Source organism: Bufo gargarizans, chromosome 1 (genome assembly GCF_014858855.1).
Source record: "Bufo gargarizans isolate SCDJY-AF-19 chromosome 1, ASM1485885v1, whole genome shotgun sequence".
NCBI lineage: Eukaryota > Metazoa > Chordata > Amphibia > Anura > Bufonidae > Bufo > Bufo gargarizans.
Window position 1 is genome coordinate 650,531,167 of NC_058080.1, and position 13,578 is coordinate 650,544,744.

The 13,578-nt window shown below is 39.2% G+C and overlaps 1 protein-coding gene across 2 annotated transcripts in view; it reads left to right on the top strand.

Annotated features, from left to right (window-relative positions):
- EDIL3 (EGF like repeats and discoidin domains 3) overlaps positions 1-13,578 on the top strand; it is an 869,353-nt gene that overhangs the window by 659,283 nt on the left and 196,492 nt on the right. For both annotated transcript variants that reach the window (XM_044276012.1, XM_044276013.1), the window contains exon 6: positions 8,877-9,032. In XM_044276012.1, coding sequence (XP_044131947.1) covers positions 8,877-9,032 — 156 coding nt within the window. The remainder of the gene's footprint in view (positions 1-8,876; positions 9,033-13,578) is intronic.

A 13,578-nucleotide genomic window follows, 5' to 3' on the forward strand; every position in this document is an offset into this window, starting at 1 on the left:
GGGAGTATTGCAGTAAAGTCCCCATTATGGTTTCATGGGGAATCTTTCTTATTATTTGAGGAACAATGTATTGATGGAAAGGCAACCGATTGCTAGACAATTAATATTCTCAATCACAGTGGAATTTAAAAAATGTTGAAAGAATACAAATAATAAAGACTTACAATATAAGCATGAACAATAAAAAAAAATCTAAAGCATATGAAAATCAACATGAAAGAAGGAAATCCATTTCTGAAGTAAAGGACATTATGGGCTGGAGGCAGTTTGTGACGAATCTTAAATGAGTTATCCCAAGACTAACGTAAAAAATGAAAATCAGCCATCTCAGTGAGCAGGACAAAGAAATAATAAAAAGAACAAACAGCAGGTGGCGCTATACAGATACATTTTATTGAATAACTCACCGGATATGCTAAATTTTTATTATATTGATGCCATCAAGCTTGCTGGCATGGTGATGTCATAGGTAACGGGCACAAGATTTTGCATGGGATCTTCAATCAAGATGGCTGCTGCACTGAAATGTATGACTCAAGTATGAGTATTAATTTTTTTACTGCCATTTCAGGCAATAGTGCTGATTCGCTCAGCACTATTGGCTGCCATTAGCAGGAATCCTTCCATGGAACCCCAGAAACCCTTTTATAGAACCATGACGTTCTGTAGGATTCAATTTAGGAAATACTTATATAGTACATCACTGACTATACAGGGAACATTGTGGCTTGCTAGATATGTTTGCACTATTTACGGTAAATAATTATATGAGGTCAATCCTACACGGCCATACACTAGTAACCCTTTGATTTATCTGAAAAACACCTTCTGACTGTATTGTAATTGCTTCTATCAAGCACATCCATCCAGTACAAGATTAATAGCGGCAGCATGGTTATTAATTCACTTGCAGCATCCAAATAAAAAGTGAGCTTTGCAATGGACCGAGAATTTGTAAATGAAGCATTTGCAATCTGTTCGCTTGCCAATGATTGTATCAGAAACAATACAAATTTAAATGGGGAGCAATGTGTTGAAGCTGGCAACTTTTCTTCTGATATAAATAGGTGGTGTAGACGAGAGCAGCTGTTTAAGTAGATAAGACAGTGTTGCATTGCTGGCTACATTGTATTCATTGTTTCCAAAAAGAAGACAAAAATATTGCATAGGTTTAGATATGTATCTAAATCTAAAAATGGACATTTTCAATTTACTGTTATCTAGAATACATATTTATCAAACTATCACCAGCCTCTGATCAGTTGTTAGAGTTGGCAGTGTTGTACTCAGAATAACTTAGCAAACCTTTCTGCAGTGTAAGTAAGCCACGAAATAAACCAGAACTGATATTGAAGAGTACAGAATATGATCTAAGCAGGTGCAGGACTTAAAGATGATCTGTCACCACAAAATGCAGTGCAATCTGGAAGCACCATGTTAGAGCAGGAGGAGCAGAGCAGATTGATATGTCATAAAGGACATTATGGGCTGGAAGCAGTTTGTGCTGCATCTTAAATTAGTTATCCCAAGGCTATTGTAAAAATCATATAGCCCATGACAGCCTCTTTCTAACAAAGCTAGAACCAGCCCTGTACCTCACATGGGTCCAGAGATCTTCTCATTTATTGTTATGCTAGATTTATATCAAGCTGGAAGCTCAAGGGGAGTGTCTTTTCTGCTGCAGGTAAGGGTCCTTGTCTATGTTCTCCCTATCACAGCTCAGGAGGCAGTTCTTGGTTCAAAACATCAGTGTTTATTCACACGTGAAAGCAAAACAAAAATGCACTTTTGCAGTGTTGGTGTTACTTCACACCCAATGGCAAGTTAATAAAACAAAAGACACCTTGGTGGCAGTTCTGCCTCAGAAAGTTCAAATGCAGGCTTTAGGCGTCTCCACTCTTCAGCCCAGCACAGGCCTCAGATCCCAGTACACAGACCTCCTGAGCTCCACTGTTAGACGGAGGTAATCCACCACACCTGGCAGTGCTGGCTGCTTTTTATGCCTGGCAAATCCCGGCCATGGGCAGTAGTCACACACCCAGCACTTTGACTACTCCCAGTAAGAGCTGTCCCGGATCAGCTATTACAGCCATGCTAAATCTCATGGTATCAATTAGCAATAGCTGTTTCTGGCACATAAAATACCGGCTCTTACTCCACCGAAGCCAGGAACCTCGATGACACATACCTTCCATCCACGATGATTCCAAGTACCTTCTTACAATACCAAATCAATATCTGATGACAGATTAAATATGCACATCTTTATCTATGTTCTATATATTTTAATCAGTATCACAAGCAACTTCAAGGTAAAGTAGTTACTAATTTTGTTTGGGTGGTTCCCATGCATCTGCCATGTATCTGACTCTGGGTTTGGTTATCACCTTGCTTTGCCTGATTGATGAGGGTTGCTGATTGTCTAGCCTTTATACATTCAGGCCTTACTCCATTCATACATTTCATAGGTACATTCACCTCCAGATAGTTTGTACTTTGTTTTGTAATATAGAATTTGTATTTACACAATTGTATCTTGTTCTAGCCTGGTCTGTTTCTGTGCATTCTGAAATTTATAGTTCTATGATCTTTATTTCTATGTTTGGGATTTGTTTGTTGCTGTGCTGTTGTATTGACCTGGCTAATTTGCTGACTTAACTTCAGTAATAAGTATTGTTCAGTATTGCTCTGTTTCTGTTTACAGTAATTAATTTTCTCTGGACCTGTGTGCCGTACATCTGCCATTCACTCCGTTGCTGGATAGTCTCTTCCTTGTGTCCCTAAGCATTTAATTACTTTAATACATTAGTGGTCTTGTTTTAGTGTCTTGTTTTTGCCAGTATTGATATGTAGATTACTTTTGCAACCACTGGGGTGTTGTGCATTTCAGTCCTCCTGTAGCTCCTTTGGGTATCTAAGTACCAAGAGCCACTGTTAGAACTTAGGAAAAGCAGCTGAGGTCTAGTTCTGCTGTCTTGCACATAACTGGTGTTGTTGCAATCAGATGCAAAGAACAATGCCTCTTTTACAATATGCCAAATATATGTGGACACCCGATTGTCACATCTATAAGAGCTTCCTGGGTATCTCTTTACAAAACCATAGGCTTAAATATGTTCGAGTCTCCTTTTGCAGCTTAAACGGCCTGCGCTCTTCTGGAAAGGCTTTACATAAGATTGTGGGCAGTCTCTGTTGGAAGTTCATTCAGCCAAAATAGGAATTTTCAGGTCAGACACTGATGTTGGATAAAATGGTCTGGCTCGCAAATGGCAGTCCATTTTATCCTAAAAGTGCTCATGTGGTTGAGGTCATGCACTTAAGTAAAACCACTTCAGTTCCTCCACTACGAACATCAACCCTTGTGTTTATAGACCTCACTTTGTCCACAGAGGTGTATTCACACTGGAAAAGGAAATTGCCTTCCCCAAACTAGAAGTGAAAAATGTCCTACAAATGTTTGCATGTTGTAGCATTAACATTACTCTTCACTGAAAATAAGATGCCCAGCCTAAGCTCTGAAAAACTGTTTCTTGCCATTATTCCTCCCCCACCAAATTCTTCATACGGTAGGATGTATTTCATAACTATACACCATACACTATATGGGAAGAAGTACATGTGGAGACCTGACTATGACATCTGTACAAGACTGGGCCCTGTTTGCAATCAACAATACAGCAGTCTTACATTTTCTAGAAAGGCCACAAGATTTTATTGTGTCTCTGTATGTACTTCTGCTCATTTAGTGAAAAATGCATTTGTGAGGTCACCCATTGATGTTGGATGAGGAGATCTGGCTCAAAACAACCATTCCAATTATATGCACAAGTGTAAAGCTATAAAGAGCATCCACATACTGTTATCCTTCCCCTACCAAATCTGGCCTTATGCATTTCAGTAGGTAGCATTCTCCAAACCTAGACTCATCTCTCGGCTGGATTTTGAAATATGATTCATTACTCTAGAGAACAAAACACCATTGCTTCAGAGTTCAGTGATGTCATGCGGTCCATTACTTCTGCCAGTGTTTGGTATGTAAGAATTGAATGGAGTCTCATGTACCATCTGCCATTGCATAGAGTACCAGGCAACCTTTACTGCAGGGGCCTTAATGGAAAATAAGGTCCTGAGGGTTAGCTGCAATATTTGATTAAGGGTGGGAAATAAATGAAAACGTCCTACTTATGCTGACAAAATTCTAATAGCATGATTTTTTTTATTTATTATTTTGTAATGACACCATCAGTGTAGCTCAAGAACCAGGACAACATGTAGTGATAGCTTTACTGAAGACAACAGATTGTCAGAAGGCTAGAATATATTAAAGCATTACAGTGATATGAGTGATTCCGGACAGTCTAGGAAAATACCATTACATATTATTTGCATAATGTTTGTATATTTTAATGCTAAAAATATGGCATAAATATTAATAGGATGGAATACAAATGTTCAAGCCTTTGTCTTGGATAGGGCTCTAACAGAATAAAATCAACGTGGGCTACTGAAATCAAATGTTAAAGGCCGAAGCCAAATATGTTCAGTTTAGAATATTTTTGTAGGTATTATAACTTGAATCCAACTCAGATTACATGTAGAATGAAGCTGGCCAGACACATTAGATATTTGTCAGCCAAACCCTTTTGACTCTCTCATAGACGGCAGATGCCACCGATAATAATTAGACCTGAGTGACGCACGCTTCGGATGATATATCCGGAGTTGCTTCATACAAAACTTTGGATTGATACTGTATGGAGATTCGTCTCCGTGCAGTATTAGAATGTATGGGCTCAAATTAGCCGATATTAGTTATTCATGAAGTCGCACGTGACTTTGTTGAATAACTTCGGTACTTGTGGAAAACTACTTTAAAACTTGAAAGCAAACTCGGCTTCGGTTTCGAGGTACCAGTTGGGACCGAAGCCTAGTTCAGTTTCAAGTTTTAAAGTGGTTTTCCACTTTAAAAATCAATTACCAAAGTTATTCAAAGAAGTCAAACGCGGCTTCATGAATAACTAACAGGCTCATCGGAGTCCATACATTCTAATACTGTGCGGAGACTGATCTCCGTACAGTATTAATCCGAAGTGTTGAAGGAAGTGACTTTGGATGTCACATCCGAAACTCGTTTCATTCATCTCTAATAATAATGATTGGACTTCAACTGTCCAATCCTTTTGTTCTCAGAGAGCTAATCCATTGCCAGAAGAGATTGGCAGCCGTTTTTCACCTATTCTTATTGAGAAACCATACATGTTCTACCAAGTTGCAAATGCATGGGTAGGGGAGGATTGGGATTGATAGCTGACAGCAGAAACAGTATTCAGGTGACAACTAACAAGTGTAGAGCTGGCCTAAGACAGTCCATACTTTTCCACCTCGTATAACTATGTAAATGAAGTCCAAATTTTTCCCCACAGGTCTTCTGCTACAGAGGACACATAGTATTATAAATTAAATCTCAGAATTTAGGGACCTACATTGGAGCTCAGGAGCTTCAAGCTATGCATGTGCCTTATGGGTGTATTCTTAGATTCTAAAGTGAAGTCAGTTTAAAAACATACAGTATTTAGGTAATTCCTTAAAAGTACATGACAAACTGTAAAACTATTTCTGGTCGTAGCTTAGATGCACTGTATTCATTGTCTCATTGTGATTCAGACCATCCTGGCATCTTATATGATTATTTAACTATTATATTCATTATATTCCTAAGGCCAAAGAGTCTATTAAACAGATCACCTATCATATTAAAGACGTTGTAGATGCATTAGCAAATACAGATAATATATGAGATGAATATTTATCTGTATTGTGAATATTGAACTGAACTTTCCAGCTACAAGTGAGACGCAATTAATTCTCATCAGCCGTATTGAAATGGGTTAGTACCTGCAGAAATATAACCCGCCATAATGTATTGTCATATGTGACACTGATTAAAAGCTGCAAGGCGCTGCTTTCATATTTGTTTTGCCAGTTATTGGACTTTTAATTAAAAGGGTGAAAGGGAAAGAGCAGCAAGTTTAATTATGATGAGTGTTACAGTGTTGATTTTGTGTTTGAACACTCTTGGCCAAGGTGGTTCATTGAGTGTTGTAAATGGTAGTTTCATTATTTAAAAGCAGGAAAGATAAACTTGGCTCGAGCAAATAATCTGTATAAACTTACAGTAAAAGCTGTACAGTAAGAAAATAGTCTATTGAAGCTAGGACTAAGCCTAGAAATGTATTGAAAAGCAATATCTGAACCACCTTTCTCATTGTCTGGCTTAAAATTTAAAGATCACTTACTTGAATTATTTGCTTTCCGTCAATCATTAAGTCATAAACAGTCATAATTTCTTTTATCCTGGGTTAGAAGAGACTTATCTGCTTTCTAAGTCTTCTCTAGCTAGAGGGGTTTCCATTTCCTTTATTTGTCTACGGCATTGCCCTCAGGCCTGTTCTGACCTTTCTCATCCCTCGCTAATCAAGTTATATTGTTCAAAACCAAGACTTTCTTCCTTGATGTATTAATGTCAGTAAACTGTTTCACTGCGGAGCAAAAAGACAACTTGTTATTCGTCTGTCAGAACTATTCATAAGTCTAGACTGCATTAAACAGTTAGAAGAAGGTGGGAAATCCCACATGAGCAGGCAATTTGCCTTGCATGCTAAGATTCGGATTTTATAATGCATGGCGTACAAGACAACTTGCACTTCATCTATTCATCTCACATCCTTCATAAAATTAACTCCCATGCGCTGCTTAGTATAAGCTCAAACTATTTATCATTAAAAAGGATTCCAGGCTCTGTGTGGAGAATATTGCTGTAAGATTTATTGCCCTTTTTGCTCAGTCCTCACCTATAAAGAACCACAGTTGTCCACCTCTCAGTAATTTGTCACAAACATTGATTAATCTCTTCAGGTTGAAAATTTAACCCAAATACCTCTACACTTCCAAGGTTCCTTCCATTCTTTTTTTTATTTATTTTTTAAAAACAAGGAAATGGCAAGGTTTCTAATCCTCATCCAATTACCAGGGCAAAGACTGGCGGTTGTTGTCCTTGAGCACTGAACTTGAAGAACGTTGTGGCATAAGACAAGTGCTTTCATTGTAAGACAGGAGTGAATAAAAATATTGTAGCAGTATGTGATTTATTTGAAGCCACCCTCATACATATAATACATGCTCTAATTCAACATTACACTTGAGTGACAGACTGCCACTAGCATTAAAATAGTGAAAGAGATTTTAGAATTAGTCAATGGCGTTATATGTACAATTTGTGTATCAGTCATAACTATATAAAAGTGCAAGCTCTGCTAGAAATTTGCTGTCTACAGTATGAACTAGTGCAGTGATGTTTTTTGATGTTTCTGTAAAAAGACAGCTGCCCATTCTGTCATGCAGCTTCTGGTCATGTGTCCTGCTACAGAGACAGTTGGGCATCCAACAGGGAAGACATAAGAGGTAATTAGGCATGAGCGAACCCGAATTGCAAAGTTTGGGTTTGTACCGAACATTGCAAGTTCAGGTACCCGGACCTGAAGCCAAACTTTTCACTAAAGTCTGCGTTCGGTATTCGGGTGATTTTACTATTTTCCGTTATAACATAGTTATATCGGAAAATAATAGCATTCTTAAGACAGAATGCAAAAGAATATGCTCATTTAGAGGATAAAAATAAAATAAAATAAATATTCACTTCATCCACTTGATCGTGCTGCAGCAGTCCCTTCTATCATCATTCAGCAGGACTTGTTAAAGGACCTTCAATGTGCGCGATAATGTCACTGAGTTTGCCATGTTGAAGAGCGTGGTGACATCATCGCACACATTGCAAGTCATTTGGCAGGTCCTGATGAATGAAGATAAAAGAAATCTACTGCGCGATCTTGTGGATGAGGTGAGTTTTTTTAACCCCTAAATGCCCATATTATTTTTCATTCTGTTTTAAGAATGTTATAATTTTCCGATATAACCATGTTATAATGGAAAATAATAGGGTGAAGTTTGGGTCCCCATTGACTTCAACGGGGGTTCGGGGTCAAGTTCGGGTTTGGGTTTGACCTTAAGTTCTTCCGAACCCGAACTTCCACGGGTTCACTCATCCCTAGTGGTAATCACTTGCTTCTCACTTTTTTTTTTTTTAATACACAATCCTCAGTGTTGGTTTATTGCTGCAGTCCCTTCTGTTTGCCCTGTACCGTGGTGCTCCCGACCATCCAGCTATGCAGGGAAAACCAGATGTTATGACAACATTAGTGTATTGACTGAGATCTGTCATAGGAGGTTTCAATGTCCTGCCTCATAGGTTTCAGGCTAAGTGGCTTGTGGCCTATAAGAATAAATGATGGGGACTGGAGCCATAGGCTCCTATGCCCCACTGACAACTCCTAGCGTCTTAGTGGCAACTGAGCCACTGCTTGAGGCAAGATTCTGATCTCGCCTCATGGTAGATGCGGCCCTGATTAAACTAAAGTAAGCCTCTTATTACAAATAAAGCTGAGCTATAGAAGGTACAGTAAGTTTTATTAAGTCAACCCTTCTCTGTAACACTGAAACCACTGGCTAAATAATAGATTCAGACCAGATGTCCCCCCTACACTTGAAGAATCAGAAAGCAAGAAAGAAAGGTGGCATACTTTGGTAAATTCACCTCCGAAAATCACCATGGCTTTTTGTGACACCTAGAAAGTCTTTAACAAAGATATTATCTACTTTTGAGTGTTACATTATGTAAGGATTACCTAAAATTGGTTTTTTATACAAAAAGATCTTTGTAAAAGCCTCACAGTATGTCATCTGACATTAGAATATCTTACTTTTAAGAAAAGTTATACAGCTGTACTTAGACATGACTCATATTTATCATTTCTTAACAGATCAATTTACAAAGGAAAATGAGAGTCACTGGCGTTATTACTCAAGGAGCAAAAAGAATAGGAAGCCCAGAATACATAAAAGCATACAAGATTGCATACAGTGATGATGGAAAATCATGGTCAACATATAAAATAAGAAGAACCAGTGAAGACATGGTAAGTTCTTTATGTATACTATTTAAGCTGCATTATTCTAGTGGTTCAATAGGATTCAATACTCCCTAAAATATACTGTGTTAAAGGATGTGTATCCAAATATTATGGGGCACATTTATTAAGACTGGCATTTTAGACGCTAGGCTTCTTAAAAGCCCTGTGCTGACGGTTGTTCCGCCGAAGTTATGAAGAGGCACCAGCCTCTCCATAACTTCGGCGGATCCTGCTACAGTTCTTATTGGCGGATCCTGCGCTAGTTCTTTTATTTATACCATTTTCTGTGCCTAAACCAGGCATTGAAAATAATGAATGGCCCATCCCATTCCCCGCCCACTATTTTAGACCTGGCGTGAGTGGGGCGAAAAAAATGAGCTCACTTTGTAAAATGTATGCATATCTCTGTGGTTCTAAAAATACCAGGCTTAGAACAAGGCAGTCATATAGTCCTTGTCCTATAGGTGCAATAGTGAAGACAAACAGGAAGATTTATCAAAACTGGTGGAATCTGGTTGGTTGCTATGGACAACTAAGCCAGTTCTACTTTACACCAGTTTGATAAATGACCCCATATTATTTTAAATAAAAAATATAAGTTAGTGTAACAATAATTAACCCTAAAACATATCTATAATGTAACATAAAATTATTACACCTTTTAGGCCAATGCACACAGCTATATTCTACTTTGTGATGCGCGGATCATTAACACTTCGCTCACAGACTGCTATGGGCCCATATTATATCTCTGTGTGACTCAAAATTAGTACAGAGGAGCATATAAAGTCATTTAGCCTCATGGATTCCATATAAATATGAAATTGCTGCATCTAAAAGTTAGCAGTACCTATAAAGAGACGGGGGGGGGGGGGGGGAATTATCATTGCCCGTTACCATGTTTGCAAATTTAAATGTTATTTTTTGCACAAATAAAATTTGTGCAAGTGATGGTTTTTACATTGCCCTCACCACTTTTCCAAAAAGGGAGAATGCTCACTCACTAATGGAGTATTGCAGTTTGAAAAAGGCTCAGGCTTGAGCCGAAACCAGTCACGGATAATGCTATTATGCCTTAAATAAACGTCTCTTCATATCATCAAGAAAGTGACTGCAGGTCCTTCTGCGCTATATAGATTTCAGTTTAGGCGTACGGTCTGCCAGAGATAAATTAGGCGCAACCTTTGGCAGTGCATGGAGATATTATAGACCGGTGCAAAGCTCTGGTCTATGATACATTCTCCCCCTCCACTGTGTCCTGCTGTACAAGTAGGAAAAACCCATACTAGAAGTAAACACATTAGGAAAAAACATGCTCCTGTTTCTGCCCATTTTTCGCCATAATAAAAGTAATAAAAGGGGTAATATGGTTGCATGTTATTGGTAACCAGTGATGGCCAGTTCGCATTGCTCGCCCGCGAACACATGCGGGCTGCCATCTTTTCCCACAAGTCCGGCGATGCACAAGTAAGCTCTTACCTGTGCCTGTGCGCGAGCCGGTCTGAAACAAATGCGGTCAGTGGGAGCAGGCAGTTCCAAGAACAGCCACCTGGGGCCTTCATCGGGCTGTTCTCGGAGCCACCTGCTCCCGGTGACCGCTTTTGTTTCAGACCGGCTCGCGGCACAAGCACCGGTAAGGGCTTACCTGTGCCTCGCCGGACTTGTAAGAAAGGATGGCAGCCCACATGTGTTCGCGGGCGAACAATGCGAACTGGCCATCACTGTTGGTAACAACAGGGTTGATTTGTTGAGTGTTGAGTAAGGATTTTGCGTTGTAGTTCAGGAGATACTGAAACTTGGATTATAGCAGTTTACTAGAGCAGGAGGACTGTCACTTGATGAAAACATAATGTCACCTTTAATACTTGATTGACTGCCTATTACACATATAATTTCTGAAACTTCCAAATGAAACTGAATGTAGAGAGCTGTTCATGTTCAGCCACCATTCCTTTTCAATAGCTACGATATGATGCCTTGTGCTTGAGAAAGATTTGAGTCCCATCTTATTCAGTGCCTTTTTGTAAATTTTTTGGGCACTGTACAGTGAGTACTGTCAGGATCCACTAACTTTTTAGTTTTTGGTTTTTGTTTCTTACTCCCTGCCTTCCCAGAGCCATAACTTGTTTTTATTTTTCCTTTCACACATTCGTATTAGGGCTTCTTTTTTGCAGGATACATTGTAGTATGTAATGATACCATTTAATGGTGTATACAGTATAGAGGAAAGTTAGAAGAAGAATTCCAAATGAGGTGGAACTAGAAAACAAAATACAATTCTTCCATAGTTATCTTCATTCTCCAGGTCAGTACAATTACAGGGATGCCATATTTATATAGTTTTTATTGTGTTTTAATACTTAAAAATAAATAAAAACTCACCCTATTCTGACCCCATAACTTTTTATATTTCCATCTATAGAGCTATGAGAGAGCTCACTTTTTTGTGGGACAATCTGTAGTTTTTATTAATGCCATTTTGGAGTGTGTATGACAAGACTTGATTAAAGGGGATAGAACCAATCAGTACATAAAAAAAAAATACCCTTACAATACAATAGTACAGACATTTCAGGATGCAGTAATATGATTTTTTTTTAATCTTTCTAATATGGGGAAAGGTGGGTGATTGAAATTTTTATATTTTTAAAACTTTTTTTAAACTTTTTTTCTTCACTATTAATCAGCCTCTGCTGCCGGCAAACAGTGATTCTGTATGGGTACGAGTGATGGCATTAGCGATCGCTCTGCCCCATACTGTGGAGGAGTCTCTTTCAATGATGAGCAGGTGATTGTCAGGAAGGTATGCTTCCTTCCCGACAATTGTCTGCTTAATTGAGTAGTGTAGCGCCTTAAGAATTTCATTACCTGTTTTCTTATATCCAACACCGAATACATTCTTCCCCCATGAAGCTATGTAAGTTTATCAACCACATGTAAGGTTAGCTAAAGATAGCTGGATTCTTTATTATTATTATTTATAATAACTTTTATGGAGATAAAGCATTTTTCGTGATTTTAATAAATCTCTTAGATACTCAATGTAAAAATGCAGAGCATAAAATAATCTGCTCTTGTGTGTTCTCAAGCCTTAGTACTAAGTAATCAGGTTTGTCTTACTTAAGGTAAATTGACAGTGTTAAAATGAGTTAATGATTTTCTGTAACTCAAGCCATTGCACACACTGGGAATGGACAGCTAGTTTGGTATTTAGGACTAGAAATTAACTTCTCACTTACATTACTAGAATTACTTTTATAAACCCACATCTTTAGGTTTCGCTTCTTCTGTCACAGTTACACACTCACAAAGATTTATCTATAGCATCTTTATTTTCTCTTCCTTAATAATCCTGTAAAAATGTATTCCCTTACGTCCTACCAGCAGCACAGATGGGGTTAACTGCCCCCTGTGGACTGGTAGGACCGGCGGAATTTTTAATGATCCTAAGAACCAATAATAAAGTTCCTACCCCCCAGCCACCGTGTTTTTTTCTGTCCTTTGGACAGGTGGACTGGCATGCAGCTCCCCCCTCCTTTTTCCTATAGTTGGGGGGAGCATAAAATAGGGGATATGGCATTTGTCTTCCCCTTATATTTTCCATTATAATCAGGGCTTTGCGATTGCCCTTTTTTTCTTGTGTCCCCTCCTCCCCCTCTAACCTTTGTATCTTTCCTCAGGATCTCTGAGTTCCGGTCCTCTCCTCATGCTGTTCGGGCTGTGTGATTCGGCGGCGCCGCGGTCTTCCCTGGATGACGTCACCAGCAACGTCACTTCTCTGTGGCTCCTCTTCGCCGGCAGCTATTGCTGCCGGCGCTTGCTCCTTTAAGGGGAGGGGGAGGGAGGAAGTAAATGACCCGTTAGAGGGTATGGTTTGTTTGTTTTTTCTGCAGGAAAATTATTAATTTCCTGATCTTTGGGGGGAATATCTTCCCCTAGTAAAAAAAAAAAAAAAAAAAAAGAGAAAAAGGAAAGAAAGAGAAGACAGAAAGTAGAGTAGCAACATCAATTCTGATTAATTGTCTGCAATGGTTCCACCCTTGGGCGGTCCCTCACACCTCCTTATAAGTAGAGTTGAGCGAACACCTGGATGTTCGGGTTCGAGAAGTTCGGCCGTACTTCCCGGAAATGTTCGGGTTCGGGATCCGAACCCGATCCGAACTTCGTCCCGAACCCGAACCCCATTGAAGTCAATGGGGACCCGAACTTTTCGGCACTAAAAAGGCTGTAAAACAGCCCAGGAAAGGGCTAGAGGGCTGCAAAAGGCAGCAACATGTAGGTAAATCCCCTGCAAACAAATGTGGATAGGGAAATGAATTAAAATAAAAATTTAATAAATAAAAATTAACCAAAATCAATTGGAGAGAGGTCCCATAGCAGAGAATCTGGCTTCCCGTCACCCACCACTGGAACAGTCCATTCTCAGATATTTAGGCCCCGAACCCAGGCAGAGGAGAGAGGTCCCGTAACAGACAATCTGGCTTCATGTCAGCAAAGAATTAGTCTGCATGTCATAGCAGAGAATGAGGCTTCACGTCAGCCACCACTGCAA